This window comes from Ptiloglossa arizonensis, chromosome 1, assembly GCF_051014685.1.
Source record: "Ptiloglossa arizonensis isolate GNS036 chromosome 1, iyPtiAriz1_principal, whole genome shotgun sequence".
Classification (NCBI taxonomy): Eukaryota; Metazoa; Arthropoda; class Insecta; order Hymenoptera; family Colletidae; genus Ptiloglossa; species Ptiloglossa arizonensis.
In genome coordinates, this window is record NC_135048.1 from 22991240 (window position 1) to 23008199 (window position 16960).

Consider the following 16960-nt stretch of genomic DNA (forward strand, 5'->3'; position numbering starts at 1 on the left):
GAGGAGCCAATAAAACACACTTCACAATACACCCACTTCGCGATACACTTCTGGTTATCGCGAGGCTGGAACGCTAGATGGCGTCACTGGAGCTGCGCGAACTAGCTGCGCAAGAATCATTGTGCCACCAATCACGAGACAGAGCGACCGATACCTTTCGAAACGCCTAACCTCAACGCAACGAAATTTCACGCGATGAGATGCACGAATCAATATGAAATAATAATGATCTGTCGACAACTTTGCGTTATTTACCATTTATAACACATTGTCGATTCAATAATTAAAATATTCTTCGTCGAATACGTATCATTGCATTTTTTTAATTCGTACACGATAAGTTCGACTATTACATGAGAACATTCATATTTTCTTGGATCAAATATTGAATAACGAAGACGCGAAAAATATTAATACAGATACTATATTTTTATGGACGATTCAAAAGTAACAGAAAACAAATTGACTAAAACCGTGCAATATTGTTTTGGGACACCCTAACGAAGTAATCGCAGATGCAGAAACGATCTTGTTTTCATTTTTGAGATTCGTTAACATTAATTTTGTTATCTCGATTAGGTGGAGGCATTTTGCTCGACCTACAACCCAGATGTTTACGTGGTTGTGTACTCCGTGGTGGACAGTCGAAGTCTGAAAGTGGCCCAAGAGACTTTACTGTATCTATGGAATAGCGATTACATGGCCAGTCATGGTGTGATCCTTGTCGGGAACAAAGTCGATCTCGAGCGGAAGCGCGAGGTCCTGTCGGTCGGTAAGTAACGGAAACGAAGCGTAAACTTTCTAACGAGTGGGCACTTGTTCTTGGTGCTTGCTTACCTGGTATGATGGGATCAAGTACCTTACAAGTAGATTCGAGGTCTAGCCAACTGTATTCAAACCCTCTACAAATATTTCGAGGAACAAAATCGATACACCCGAACAGACTACGAATCTACACTAGATATATTCGAATTTTCCTGTTACTCGAATATCGTTCAAATACTACTCGATTACTCGAACATTTTTCCTGGTATCCTGATACGATTGAACTTCGACGAATGCTTTTTCGAAAATTGCACGAGAATCTCGTTCGTAACACTGTGTTGACAAATGGAAAAGATAGTCACTTAGCAACGAACGAAATTGAAAATGAAATTAACGGGGGTTAACTTAAGGTAGTGGTAATGTATTGTGCAATCACTGTACCCATTTTTTTTTTATGTACGACATGATCTGATATTGCGTGGTCAAGGTTTTTTAACGTTTTATCGATTTCATTTTAATTGACCAATCGGTGCCAGGAAAACTAACATGTGCCATTTCACTCGATGATAAATCTATGAAACGCAATTATGCTCACGTGCTTGAGGACAATAAGCAAGATCGAGTCAAGATTGAGAAAGCACGATTTGTTTTGTTTCATGCACTAGATAGATACGAGTGATAAAAGTGGCCTAATATGGTACTTAGAAAAAGCAAGTCGGGCTTAGTCGATTCGAGCTACACACGAGCTGTACTCGAATAATATTCGAATAATATTCGAATTGTATTCAAATTACATTCGTATAATCAAGTATTCGAATAGTGTTCAAATTATATAAAAATGATCAAGTGTTCGAATAGTATTCGAATGATGTAAAAATGATCGAGTATTCGAATAGTATTCGAATGATATAAAAATGATCGAGTATTGGAATAGTGTTCTAATTATATAAAAATGATCAAGTATTCGAATAGTGTTCGAATTATATAAAAATGATCGAGTATTCGAATAGTGTTCGAATGATATAAAAATGATCGAGTATTGAAATAATGTTCTAATTATATAAAAATGATCAAGTATTCGAATAGTGTTCTAATAATATAAAAATGATCAAGTATTCGAATAGTGTTCAAATTATATAAAAATGATCAAGTATTCGAATGGTGTTTGAATTATATAAAAATGATCAAGTATTCGAATAGTGTTCGAATTATATAAGAATGATCGAGTATTCGAATAGTGTTCGAATGATATAAAAATGATCAAGTATTCGAATAGTGTTCGAATTATATAAAAATAATCCCAGCCCTACATTAAACTTGTTCAAACGTTCTGTTCTCTTAACTATCTCAAACAAAGAGCTTTATAAATTAATTCGTATTGCTGCAAGCTCAAGAAATTTGTCCCGAGGGGTACCACGAGGTAAGGAAAATGCTTTTCCACTCCACCTGCGGTTTGTGTTTCCTTGTACCTGGCTTAGCAATTATGTATCAGGAAGGAGTTTAAACACAACGCCGGCTAATAGGTTCTCTTTGTAAATTTCGCCTGGTCGTGTGCATCACAAAGGCGGTGTACAAACTTCTGACCAATAGAACCCGCATTCCTTTCACAACAGATCTTTTTTATTCTCATCCCCGTTGCTTTCACCAATATTGTTCTTTACGTCCACCCAGAAAATTATTGTACAGGGTATCCGATAACTGGATGTGTAAAAAGTAATATAACCATTCTAAAATAAATAAAAAATACAGAATACAATCTTTTCTCTACGAAGCTTCTTTTTCAAGATACATGAATAATCATAAAATACCAACAAAAGTTGGTCACCGTCATTTCTCAGCCAATAATAATACAAAAAGTAAACCAATACAATGAGTTGTTCAAAAAATGAAAATTCCGCTTCTTGTGTATAAACAAAGAAATAAACACAGAACTCCATTTCGTGTATCCTGAGAAGAAAAAAAGATCGATCTTTAATTAAGAATAATATGATGCTTCGAGCAAGCAGAATATAAATAGCGTCGAGTAATTTCTTAGTCTCAAGCTTTACGAAGTCTGACAGAAACGTCTGACCGATCACGACTCGCAATTTCTCCCAGGATAGATCTTTCATTTTCCTTACAATACACGCGTTTTCTCGAAAACAACACGTGGCACCGCAAGAACGTTACGTCACACTTTCGATTCGTTTTCTCACGTAAATCGAACATGGTTCGAGTTTGTATCGCTAGTTACCAGAATCTTTGAATAACTTTTCGAACTACCTCGGGTCAGTATCTGTAATAACTATGGTAATAACCTGTTCACCTCTCGCCCATCCTAAACGGGTCGTCGAAATCCGAACAGACTTATTGCACAAGCCGGTACCATCGTTTCGTGAAATCGATTTCCACCGAGAGACCAAACCCAGACCTAACTCCAGACCTCTTTCCATCGACATTACCCGAAATCTATTCCGTTTCAATCTCCGCGCGAAGTTACGCCGGGCCGAATATCTCACAGATCCTTCCGTCTGTTCCGACAGTTGGACGACGTTTGGCGAACAATTGCGGCTGCAAATTCATCGAAACCTCCTCGGGGATAGCCCATCACGTGGACGAGCTGCTGGTCGGCATTCTCGCGCAAATCAAATTGAATCCGCAACGAGACCGAGACCAAGCGACCAGACGAAGAAGAAGCAAACACCGCAGAAGGATCCTTAAACATCTGCTCGGTTTCAAGAGGAAAACCAAGAGCTGCGAGAACCTCTTCGTTCTCTAACGTTGCCCCGTGGTGAACCAAGTCATCGAGAGAGAAAGATTCTATCAATTATCGATCGTTTGATCTTTGCGTGTGCAAGGTATGTATAAAAATGAAAATCGGAGCGAGGCTCGTCGAAGAAATTATAGGGTGTTTTCTTAACGAAAGGGTCCCTTCGTTCGCGGTGCACGAGTCCTTCGAAAACGATGGTAAAATGTTCGTAGGTATCCCCTCGATAAACAAACGTGTGTCTCCCTCCGTAAAGCGTATCGTGACGACGACCACCGATGAAAATTAGAAAAATTTGATATTTTCAATCGTATCTCCGCGAGAGTATCGTCAATCGATTGGCAAGACTCTCACGATGAAAATGAGTACAAACACGACCGTATTCGGATCATTTTTGTTACACGTGATTGAGAGTTTTTTGACAAATTTTTCGTACAACGTTGTAAGCGAAAGTAGTCAAGTTTTCATCGGGAGAACGTTGTCTATTCATTGATAACGTTCTCGAGAAGATTTAGAAATATGAAAGTTGTTTGTTTGTATCGATGACGTTGTCGTGGACAACTTTTGTTACATGTAATTGAGAATTTTTGAAAAATTTTTCGTACAACGTTGTAAGTGAAAGTAGTCCGAATATGGACGTGTTTGGTCTCATTTTCATCGGGAGAACGTTGTCTATCCATTGATAACATTCTCGAGGAGATACAATTAGATATATGAAAGTTGTTTGTTTACTACGGTGGTATCGTCACAGTGTCTCTTCTCGTCGTATTGGGTTCCAATCCGTGGTACGAAAGGTCGATTCCAGGAACAAATTCGCTACCTTCCCTCCTTATCAGGAACGGACAGTGTGTGGTTTATCGAGGGGAGACCACACGTGTGCCCTATTTGACTTTGTCCCCGAGTTATAGCTATTTCTATACTCCGTCAATGCGCAACTGCATGTCTATAGGGACTGTCGGGAATGGACACCTTCGACACGAATTTGTTGGGTAACAATTAAATTGACAATTGCAATTAAAGTTCGTAATCGTTGGAAGTAACGATTAACTTGTTTAATTATGAAAATTAATTTCCGGTAGCAATTACGATCGATTCATTATTCATTGAAATTTCAATTAACAATTCAACGACCGATCGAGTTCGTAGTCCGGGGAAATTATCGTTAGAATTATTTATTTCTATATTTACGAATAAAAATGATTAATAATCCATTAATTTCGCCGATGTATTTGAAACTTTGTTAATATCAAAATAAAAAGTATTAAATATTGAAAAAGATCGTTAAATTCTTTTTCATAGAGAAAGGAGCTACGTCTTTGCCCCGCCCATTTTCGTGACGTTACTGTTTCCAACGATATACGATTACATAGAGAGTTTAAAAATAACTAAAAGCAAAGCGACCAAAACCGTAATATATTTCCTAGAACCCCCTAATTCGATCAATCAGTCGAGATATTGACGTAAAATTCACCTGCTGCTCCACAGAGTTATCGAGCATCGTACACAAATAGGTTACTAGAATTAATTATATTACGTATCATTAAAAGAGACCAGAGTACAAAAGTAGCTGCACCTGGTGAACAAGTTCAAATTGGCCACTCGTTTGCATAAACTTTTACCATCGTACTCGTGTTCTCGATCCATCGCCGTAGCGGACCCACGTGTTTCGAAACACCCTGTATACGCAAATATAATTTCATATTTTTCGGTGAAGTATGAGGTGTCTAAAAGTGAAACGAGAAAAGTATTCCTTCGATATCGATTGCGTAATTTCCAAGATACGTCTGAATTGATCAAGTCGAATTAAAACTACCTAACCTAAAAATAAGGCACGTAGATAGGAATGTGATGTTCCTTTAAAAAATCTGACTCATCTGTTAGGAGAGTAAGAAATCTAATAGTAAATTCCGTACGAAGTGTGTGGGGAAATCTCAATTTTTAGCAACACAGCGAATTTTGAGTTTTAGATGCCTCATATGGAACGACGTTGTAACAATATGTAAACAGTATTGTAACAGTATTGCGAGGAATGTTTCAAAGATACGAATTAAAAATTTAGAGAGTAAGTATCTTATCATATCGGGGAGTTTGCTTTGTCCTTAATCAGAGATGCTCTATTCCGCCATTTTGTGCTACTCTACCATCGAAAACAATTTTTTGAAACGAACGTGAACAAAAACGTTAAACGAAATGCACGCGGTGCTTTGAGAAACGTGTTGCGAGGTTTACAATTAAAATTAGAAATTTAATTGCTATTTAATTGTTAAATACATGTACCTGTTCGAAACTAGTAAAAAATGTATCGACGTTGATACTTGTTACCGTACGTTCACACGAACCAATTAACCCATTCTATTTACAACGTGGGCAGCACTTTGTTAATTAATTTAATTTGTACACATAAATTTCACGTCACTCGTGGCTCCTTATTGGATCGGGTGATGAAGGTTGTGCTCAAAATTGCTTCACAAAATGGAAGGACAAGGTAACTCCAGCTCACGGTACCGAGAACAGGAATTGTTTGAGTGGTTAATTAACGAACAAAACTTTTATTATCCATTGTAACGTGTTTTTTCGAACTTCATAGGCGTTTTTGGGCGAGTATCTTAAGAAAATAAACTCTCAACGAAAAAAACGAATGAAAAGTTTGGTACTATAATAGTCAGTAGTTGCTAGTTTTATAGAGAGTAAAATATTTCGTGGATCTCTTTGTTCTTAATGTAGTTCGATGAGTTTGGAATTAAATGAAAAAAAAAAATAATAATAATATATGTATAAACATACTTAAAAGCAAACTACTTTTCATCGATCGACCGAAAGTAAATACATCTTCGCGGATTAGCGACGTCTGAAGATTCACCGAGATATACAGAACATCAAAAACATATCGAGTCTTCGGGTCATATCGAAAATTATATATCTAATTTTTAGGTTACACCGGAAGTTGCATCGAGTTCTTGATTCGGGGTAGAAAATTATATCCAATTTTATGAAATAATCACACGTCACGTAAAAGCGTAAGAATTTTTTTGTAAATAGGGCCGGAAACGCTGTCAAATTTACAAATTGAAACACAATTTCTTCAATTAATCGTTAAAAATTCACTCACCAGGACTGGATTCGAAGTCGACGCGCGTTTTCGTAGCAAGTTTGTGATCGATTGTAAATCGTGACGAGTTATATTTGAGAAATATTATTTTTTTTAAACGCCATTGAATACCAATTTTCGAAATAAATTGAGCATACCTTCGTGAAAATATTGTCAACGGATTGGTTAGAATCCTTCGATGAAAATGAGTCAAGCGTGATCTTGGACTATTTTTAATTGTACGCGATTGCAAAATTTTCCAAAAATGATTCTTCTCGCTAATTAAAATAAAACTCGTCTTATTAAAATTCATAGAGTAGACTCACTCTGGTTACATAAAATCGAACAGTACTGGTCAACTAGCACCTTGGTCTTCAAAATGGCCACTCATTTAGGCCGAGAAAGATACAGTTTAGAAGATCTTAGTTAGTGTTTTTTTTTTTTTTTTTTAATTATACAAATGCACATTCAAGAATATTATTCGTTATTTCTCGAGTATTGAATAGCTCGTCCAGACCTACAATTCGACACAATAGAATGACGCATTTCTACTTACTATCCTCTCTTCCTTTAAGAGCGTACAGCTTTCACTGTAAAATGTTAGATATTCAAGTATTATTACTGTATAAAAGTTTCAAAATTTGTCGTCAATTAGGCTTGATTCCAAGCGATTAGAGAATTCTCAATTGAGCAAACCTATTGAAAAATGAATGTTATTATTTTAAGCTTCGACTTGAGGGACCGTATCAAATCTGAATAAAGTTCTTGTGTAAAATATATTGTTCGTCGTTTATTCGAAACACCTAAACGATATTTATAATTACTCGATTGTTTATAGGGGAATTTCTATAAAGCCCAAAATTCCTTCCATCGACAGAGTATATAATTGTATTGCATAACTCTCCCCTTTAGTAAAGTTAAATGGTTTTCAATTCTCATTTACGTCAGGCGATAACAATTACCCTTTTCTGTTTTTAATGCTATTATGAAGTCACATTTTTAATTATTATACGTAATGAATAAAATCATTAAATTATCTAATCACTTTCTTAATAATTTAATAATTTCTTAAGGATATTCCACGAATAATTATTCAATAAATCGTTTAACGTTTCACACTTTAGACAAAATTTTTATAAATAAATCAGTACTTGTAAGAGTTATTAAGTTTCAACTTTATTGGCAGATTATTATAAATCTCCCCGAACAAGTATAAATACGTGCATGTAAATATACCGTTCTATTTATTACATTTTTACATATTATTTGAAATATCTTATCCGCGAATGTAAATTTCCTTGACGTTATACAAAATTTCATGCTACTTCGTAAAATGTTTGCAACAATATAATCTTCCACAAGTACTGGCAAGTTTCACAAGTTTTTCTTCCAGCAAAATCTAATAAATCAATACAAATAGTATATTAATAATATATAAAATAATAGTAATATTAATAAAACATTTAAGAAATAAATGAATTTTATTACCCTTGCTTTTACCGAACTCGTAATTATTTTGTCACACGATTTTTAAGATAAAACACAGGTGTGCCCAATTCATGGTAGAATTCACCAACGTTCACAAACTGTCAACAGTATGGATCTAAAAAGAATTAAATTGCACACATCGTATTATCAAAATGTGTAAATCGTTCACAGTAATTCTTATAATTTGAAATTATTCTCAAACATTTCATACCAAATACATATACAATCAATTAATATCGTAAGAGTTACGATCGGATCAAAATCAAGTGGCCGCTTAAAGTTACTACTTATAAGAGGTTATCCCCCACCATACTGCTTTTCGCCCCGCCCACTGTCACACGTAACGAATAGGAAGCGGAAAAAGAGGTAAGTTAACTTAATATATCATACGCATCGTTTTCAAGTCAATGTCACTTCACTCTCTTAAGTTTACTAATTATAAGCTTACTAATTCTAATTTAGTTCACTCTGTACAAAGCAATTCGTATCGAAAATCAACGATTAAAGATAAATCTTACTAAACCTTAAAATGTGTAAATACTTTTTTCAAATAAATTTTCATACATTAAATTCCAATATATTATTTCGTATAAATACTTTTTTCAATTAAATTCTCATACGTTAAATTCCAATATATTATTTCGTATAAATACTTTTTTCAAATAAATTTTCATACGTTAAATTCCAATATATTATTTCGTATAAATACTTTTTTCAAATAAATTCTCATACGTTAAATTCCAATATATTGTTTCGTATAAATACTTTTTTCAAATAAATTCTCATACGTTAAATTCCAATATATTATTTCGTATAAATACTTTTTTCAAATAAATTCTCATACGTTAAATTCCAATATATTATTTCGTATAAATACTTTTTTCAAATAAATTTTCATACGTTAAATTCCAATATATTATTTTCCTCCCATCCCTGGCCGAAACACTATCTACGTAAAACATAATTTTATTTTACAAAAAGGTTGCGCACCACTGCTGCACATAGACTCACTTGGGTAACAGGGCAATGGACAACAAGGTGGACAACAAGGTTTCGAGGGTGGTGGTGGTGGTTGTGGACACTTCGGTGGCGGTGGTGCGGGCAAAGGACCGATACAACAAGGACCAGGTGCCATAGGAGGCACAGAACAAGGAGGTGGAGGACAGCAAGGTCCCGGAGGAGGCATTAGAGCAGGCATCTCTTCAATCCTCGGTGGCAATAACAAGGTGCACACAGGTGGCGGTGGTAATTTCGGACATCGACTGTAAATAAACACAATGGAACCTCTGTTATCCGTACTGTTGTTACGCAAATGCTGCGATATTAGAACGATATATAATTTTTAATTACAAGACACTGTTTCAACGAAGACGAAATTACTCGAAACAATGTCGGTATTGGTGACTTGCTTGTTTTCTGATTTATAAGAGAAGTTATTTTCCCTGAATTATTTACCCTTCCTCTGGACCGTTTAAAATGTTGCGGATTCCTCGAAACGTTGTGTCATTTTCCAGAAATTACGCTAATTAAATTTTCAAGATGTTGAACAAAAATATTAATTCACCGAATGCCGTTACACTGCACAATGCTCGCGAAGTCGATTATTTAGCAAATGGAACTTTGTCCGCGGATGAACACTATTATTTGCAACGAAAGCAAGAAAATGTATAGTATTACAATTAGTAGTTTTTTTTACTGTAGAGAATACAACTTGAAGACGAGTGTAATTAAAACACTCTTGAAATATTCTGAATTTGTATATGGTTAATAATAATAATTCGCGTAAATGTTTACTGAATTGTGGTAATTTTTTGTACACGATGATTAAAACAATATGGAACTATGTACGTGAAAAAGAAATGGAATATGTGAATATGCTAGACGAAATACAGAAGAGAGATAATTTATATAAATATTACATATTTGGCACTAATAATAGATGAACCCTAGAAAATTTTAACAATTTATTAGAATAGCTACATTCTTCAAAAAAATTCGTAATTTTGTGCTGGTAAAATGTTCCAAGTTCCACTAATAAAAAAGGATGGAACATAATTACAATATTTTCTGAAATTTATAAATTTGATAGAACTGCAAATAATGTACAAAGACAATTTTTCTACATTTATTAGATTTATTAGATTATTGAATACGGTTACTAAAATCATAATTCTTAAACAAAGAATTACCATTTTAGAAAATTGGTATTTTTATTTCTCAAATTTTATGCAATATTTCTTGTACGATTCCAATTACTGACAAAATAATTATATTATTTTGTATTTATTTTAATTTTTACATCTAATATTGCTGAAATTTTATTCCAGTCCGGTCGATAACGTTGGAAGTGATACGAAATTGGTAAAGAAGCCTCCAAACCGTCGATAAATGTGAGACCAAAAAACATTACTCGTAACGTCTATTTTATACCTCATCTGTGCGTTAAGATGATCATAATAAACATGAACGTACCAACACTCGATCGCACAAAGTAAATATTTCAGTTCTTCCATGTCGTCCCAACATAACTTTGATTTCTTGCTACCCCTACGACTCATTTTGAACTCGGCATGAAATTATTCTACTACGTGATGATATTTATACCATTTACTATGTTAATATTTGATTAAGTATATTTACGCCATTGCACGAAATATAATTTAGAATTTTTCTTCCTACCAGAAATGTCACGCTGACCTGAGTGTAATGTAAAAAAAATTAAAAACATTCTCGAATCGCGATCATTATGAAAAATTAATTACTACAAAAAATATAGGCATTTGTTATTTTTTCCTATTGATAAATATTTTAGTATAAAACTATTTTTATATACATATACAAAATGTTCGTTCCCGCAAGCTCCAAATTGCAACACTGAATAATATTTAATAGATATTTAGAAATTACCACTTTTATTTTGCAATGCGTTTGCCAAAAAAGAAGAGTGCTTATTACAATTTAATGATGCGAATAGCCTGTCTCTTACCGGAAAAATTTCGTCCAGTTTTCTTACATCCTGCAGGTTTAAAATAATTCCGATAAACATCTATTAACAGTATAACCTACCAGTACTTCTATTAATATAGGTCCAACAACTGTATTTTTTTGGGCGCCAACAATGAAATGGGGTTTAGTAATAGCAGGACTAGCAGATATTAATCGACCCCCAAATACCATCTCTCTCGGCCAAACTGCAAGTCTTATGGTTACTGGAGCTATATGGTCTAGGTATTTTTAAATTATATCAAGTTCTTTGTACAAATTTTATGACAATATGTACACTAATTATTTATCCACTAGATATTCGTTAGTAATTGTTCCAAAGAATTACAACCTGTTTAGCGTCAATGCATTTACATGTTTAACAGGAACATATAATTTTATAAGAGGGTCTTTATATCAATTGAAGAAGTACTTAGAATAGTATTTTAAGAAAAACACAGATAGAACATTGTAAAAACAGAGATTTACGAAAAGATATTGTGTTTATTTATTTAGAATGTATTTATTCAAAATATTATTTTACACTGACACTAACTATTCGAATGTCATCGTAAGGTTTGTCAGTTTTTGGATTTGTCTTTACTTGACTGATATTTTGTACAACTTCCATTCCTTTTACTATCCTGCCAAATACTGTATGCTTATTATCCAACCAAGGCTAAAAGAAATATTAAATTAATATTAGACAACGTAAATATGTTACTACACTGATAGTAGAATAAAATTGAAAGAATAACGTATAAAATACTTTTAACTTACAGTTGGTGTTAATGTAATAAAAAACTGGCTGCCATTTGTATTCGGCCCCGCATTCGCCATACTTAAAGTGTATGGTCTGTCGTGTTTTAAATGTGGCCTAAATTCATCCTCGAATTCGTCTCCCCAAATACTTTCTCCACCAGTACCAGTTCCAGTGGGATCACCAGTCTGAATCATAAACCCTTTAATCACTCTATGAAATACGTGTCCATTGTAATAGCCATTTTTCGCATGAACACAGAAGTTCTCTACTGTCTTTGGAACATCTTTGCCGAAAAGATTCACGTGAATATCTCCGAGAGTTGTATGAACAATCGCAGTATCGAAAATCTTTTGCATGTTTGTAGCTTCTGTGGAAGAAATAATATCTTCTTTGGATGGCCGTTCATTGAAAACGTCTCTGTCGCACTCTTGACTTTTAGTATCTTCTGGTTCTCGTCTTGTGAACATGTAAAATCTATTTTTCTTATGAGCTGTACAGAAGAGAGTAGGATCAGGACGATTTAGTTCCAATGTTGGATTTTCTGAAGCTTCCATTTCTACAGTCACAGCAGCTGTAGTTTTTCTTGCTTTGCCCTGTGTTCGTTTTAAATACATAGAAATTATTACAAATAACAGTTCAATTGCAGACGTACATAAATATTATATAATATTTTAACTGCATAAATACTTGAAACAGAGCTAGTTGCATAGGACGAATATTTTCAGGTTTTCCCATAATTCTAATACATCGATTTGTATACAAATTTACAAGTTTTACACCTAACATTGTGCTATATAAAACCATGTAACCAGATTCGTCGAAAACTATATTTCCCAAATTCGTCTCCGTTTTATCCAATTCCCTTTCAACTGCCATTCTGAAAATTACATTAAAACATAAGAAAATAATATTTTAATTTCTTTCACTATACTACCTTTTTAAATCATATTGTACCTTCGTCCAAATTCCATATTTGGTAGTTGTTGTGTCATTTGTTGTAATTCAGAAAATCTTTGTAATGTTTCATCAAATACTCTATACAGTTTCCCAGTATGAAAATTGAAAACTCTAACTTTTCTGTCTCCACTGAGAGAAGCAAACTTTTTGCCATCTGGTGATACTGCTAATCCACATGGATAAGTCTTATTTTTTGCAAATTCAAATAAATCTGTGTCCAGCTTTGAATCAAATGTAACACATCTGGGAAACTTATATTCCATTTTTGGTCCTGTCCAGTATTCTAAAATGCCTGCTTTATCTACAGAAATACATGTTTCGTATACAGGATTATACTGCAAATAATTAAAATTTATACAAAAATTGTTATACAAAATGCTTAAAGTACAATACTTGTGTTAATTTTTCTTACTTTCATAGCAACAACAGGCTTAGTATGTAGTTTTTCAAAGACATGTAATGGCACCCCAGTCCCCTGTCCATCATAAATAAAAATTTTATTTGAATCTTGAGCTGAAACTGCTACAGCAGGTATTGCATCACCAGGTGAATATATCCATTCACAACAAAGAGGTACAACCTCCAGTTTTATCATATTAATCATATCTAGAATAAAATTTTAACTTATCAGATAATCAAAGATCAGATTGCAAATACTAGACAATCTTAAAAAATATATATAATGCTTACCAAAATTGATAACATCAAAAATTTTTATTGTTTTGTCTAAACTAACTGTACATGCATGGACACCGTTACAACTAGCTGCCATAGATTGTATGGCCATTAAATGTGCACGAAAATGTTTTACAAATTCAATGAGCTCTTCCTGTTTTTTCCAAAATTTAACATGCCCGTCTGAACTAGCCGTTATCACAAAATTTGATCTGAAGAGATATAAGAAACCAGATTATACTTATTATTATGATCCCAAGCTGTCATTAGTACATAGCAATAAATATAATAACAAATACTAACTTTGTTACTAAAATATGAGTAATTACATCCCTGTGCATATAAGATTTTTCGTAACATTCGCAACATGGTAAATTATCTATATACACTTGTTCATATTCCAAAACTGCAAAATTTACAGAATAATACAATTAAGCAAATAAATTACATTAATATAAGAATATAGAAATTTACACGTAAGGAACTTTATAAAAAATTTGTTATGTCTTTTAAGTTTAAGTTGTTCGTTAAATATATAATTTTATATAATATATTAAAATAAAACAGTTTGAATACGCAGATATTTTCTATAAATAATATAACGTAACCTCAAATTTTTTCTTCGTATATAATTATGGAATAAAATAATACTAGTATTTCAAATTAAACAAAAATTGAAAGACAGATGAGAAGAAAATAATTTTTTATTTAACATATTTATAAAAATATCAAAATTAAAATAACAGGTATAGGTTACAAACGTAAACCTTTTTGTTTCTTTTGAGGTACAGCTTCCGAAGGTAATGGTCCGACCCAATCATCCTCGTTATCACTATCACTATGTTCCCTTTTGGTACCTGACATTATTGTTGATATAAAAGAAGAAACTTATAAACAAAAAAAGTATATTTGAACCTGATGTTTACTACACACTGCGAGCGGCAAAGTAACTCAAACGTAACACAAACTAATTCCAGTTACGTGATTTCGATCAGAATGGAATTATTAAAAAATATCGACACATCTTTTCAATAATTTTCTTAATCTATCATTAACAGTGTATATATATACAATTTTTATAATAGTTTAGTATATAAGTATATATACTTTCATATTCTTTTTTCTGTTTTAAAAACATTTAAATTCAAACTAAACCGAAGACGTTTTATAATTAATTGGAAAATTTGACTAATATTTCTATGCGTTAGATAAATTCTACAATTCAATTTGTGTTAATTTTATTCATCTATCTCAATATATTTTAAATGTATAAAGTATGTGCTAAAAATTGTTTGAAATTCTATATTTCGAAATTTTATACTAATTGTGACAAAAACATTATTCAGCTTATATACATTTAAATTTATAAAAACAGTCTGTAATTTTATTTTTGTATCTATAAATAAATGTATGTTTAATATGATAATAAAATTGAAACATACTTTTAAACTGCATTAACCGTTCTGTAATTGTACTTGATAATTGAAAACATTTTTAACACTTATTAATACTATAATAAAATGCGCAATAACATGATTACAACATTCATTCTTTTAAAAATAAATCATCCTTTAAAATCGAACAAAGTAATTTATTAAGTCATTACATTTTATTTATTTAAAATTTTGCAGATATATTGAATCTATTTTTAATTTAAATATTACTTATAATTCAAATTACAATATGAATTAAACTTTAGTCATATTTGTTTTATAAATATATTTATATAAAAGCTCTATATATGTGTTACTATTAAAATTTATTTACTCAAAGAAAAGCTGTTACGTATTCTTAAACCTATCAAAATTTGAAGAAGCAAGTATATATTTAACCTACTCTACTAATAAGATTTCAGAGTGAGGAGAATAAAGCGGCACGACTAGTGCATCGTTCATAAAACGTTATTTGTTAACTCTTTTTCGTATAAAACTATTAGTGTCAAAATTTATTGTTACTGTTTATTCTAGAAACCTTAGGAAACTCTGGCATTTCCTAATATGACTAGGTAAGTTTCAATCATTTTGAGGTTATATTTTTATACTATAAGTCAAAATACCTTAAACAATTATTACTTTTTTTGTACTTTAATATAAAATTTATGGTACTCTACGATCATTCCTCTTGTGTTTATTGTTTGTGATAGCTGGTAGTGAATTAAAATTTTGAATATTTCTGTTTTTAAGAACACGTTTGTTTGGAAACGTGTAATTACAGCAGAAATAAATTATCAAAAAAAATTAAATAAAATATTATTATTTAAATGTGGTAATTTGCTGTGTAAAATACTTTCTAACTAAAATTCGACTATAGTCGTACTTAAATCTTTTAATTTATGCGTTATTTTATTACAAAATTTGTATTATAGTACATCAAAATTAAATTAGAAACATGAATATTTATTCATATTAATTAAAAAATAAATACACAACATTTCAAATTATTTAAATAATTTCTCTTGTTGCAATATTATAAATAATCAGACTTGATAAATGTATTTAATGTGTAATAAAAATGGAAAATTTGTAATTACAGATCAAAGATAGAGTTAGGAGATGTAACACCACATAATATAAAACAACTGAAACTTCTTAATCAAGTGGTGTTTCCAGTCTCATATAATGAGAAATTTTACAAGGATGTATTAGAAGCTGGAGAGCTAGCAAAACTTGCATATTATAATGATATAGTGGTATGTTATATTTTTCCTTGAGATGTACTATTATAAATTTATTTATTTCATTATAAATATATTATTTATTCTAGGTTGGTGCAGTTTGTTGTCGAGTAGATACTTCTGAAAATTCTAGGCGTTTATATATTATGACATTGGGATGTCTTTATCCCTACAGAAGGTTAGGAATTGGTACTGTAATGGTACAACATGTTTTAAATTATGTCAACAAAGATGGACACTTTGATTCAATTTTCCTGTAAGTATTTAAAATAAATATATTTGATATTAATATTTAAATATATATTTAATCATTATTAGTCTTGTATTTCATATTTACAGTCATGTTCAAATAAGCAATGAAGGAGCTATTGACTTTTACAAAAAGTTTGGGTTTGAAATAGTAGAAACAAAGGAACGTTATTATAAGAGAATAGAACCAGCGGATGCTCATGTACTACAAAAGACATTACGTCCTAGAACAAATCAAACAAATAATCAACAAGCTAACCAATAAAAAAATCGTTATTCATTAATTTATCACATCCCAAGAACCACATGTTTTCACAGTTTGGTAATAAAATTATTTTTATTCTATTTTCCAGTGTGTTATAAGTTATAAAATTAGAATTTTATAAATAATTTAATAAAGTTGACAAATACAATGTACTTCCATGTAAAGAAAAAATATAACTTAATAAACCCTATAAAATGTTAATAATCTTACTCAAGAGAGAGAAACATAATGTTATGTTTATTATACATTTTTTTTTTTTATGTAATGTCACTAGATAGATATTACTTTCAAAAGTAATATTTGTCAGC

The 16960-nt window shown here is 31.8% G+C and overlaps 4 protein-coding genes across 5 annotated transcripts in view; 3 read left to right on the forward strand and 1 right to left on the reverse strand.

Annotated features, from left to right (window-relative positions):
- Positions 1–7370, forward strand: part of LOC143148148 (uncharacterized) — a 62759-nt gene extending 55389 nt beyond the window's left edge. For both annotated transcript variants that reach the window (XM_076314112.1, XM_076314121.1), the window contains 2 exons: positions 580–772; positions 3288–7370. In XM_076314112.1, coding sequence (XP_076170227.1) covers positions 580–772; positions 3288–3523 — 429 coding nt within the window. In that variant the 3' untranslated portion in view covers positions 3524–7370. The remainder of the gene's footprint in view (positions 1–579; positions 773–3287) is intronic.
- A 3639-nt stretch (positions 7371–11009) lies between these two features.
- Positions 11010–11511, forward strand: LOC143147337 (mitochondrial pyruvate carrier 2). The gene is made up of 3 exons (XM_076312503.1): positions 11010–11109; positions 11174–11315; positions 11388–11511. The coding sequence occupies exons 1-3, from the start codon at positions 11010–11012 to the stop codon at positions 11509–11511; spliced, it is 366 nt and encodes a 121-aa protein (XP_076168618.1).
- A 42-nt stretch (positions 11512–11553) lies between these two features.
- LOC143154720 (peptidylprolyl isomerase domain and WD repeat-containing protein 1) lies at positions 11554–14477 on the reverse strand. Its single transcript, XM_076326675.1, has 8 exons — positions 14232–14477; positions 13768–13870; positions 13480–13676; positions 13202–13395; positions 12787–13124; positions 12520–12709; positions 11850–12425; positions 11554–11748 (listed from the first exon to the last, which is right to left on the reverse strand). Exons 1-8 carry the CDS (start codon positions 14326–14328, stop codon positions 11605–11607), a joined length of 1839 nt encoding a protein of 612 aa, XP_076182790.1. The 5' UTR covers positions 14329–14477; the 3' UTR covers positions 11554–11604.
- An 832-nt stretch (positions 14478–15309) lies between these two features.
- Positions 15310–16804, forward strand: San (Probable N-acetyltransferase san). The gene is made up of 4 exons (XM_076309654.1): positions 15310–15469; positions 15997–16153; positions 16228–16394; positions 16478–16804. The coding sequence occupies exons 1-4, from the start codon at positions 15462–15464 to the stop codon at positions 16650–16652; spliced, it is 507 nt and encodes a 168-aa protein (XP_076165769.1). The 5' UTR covers positions 15310–15461; the 3' UTR covers positions 16653–16804.
- The last annotated feature ends 156 nt before the right edge of the window (positions 16805–16960 follow it).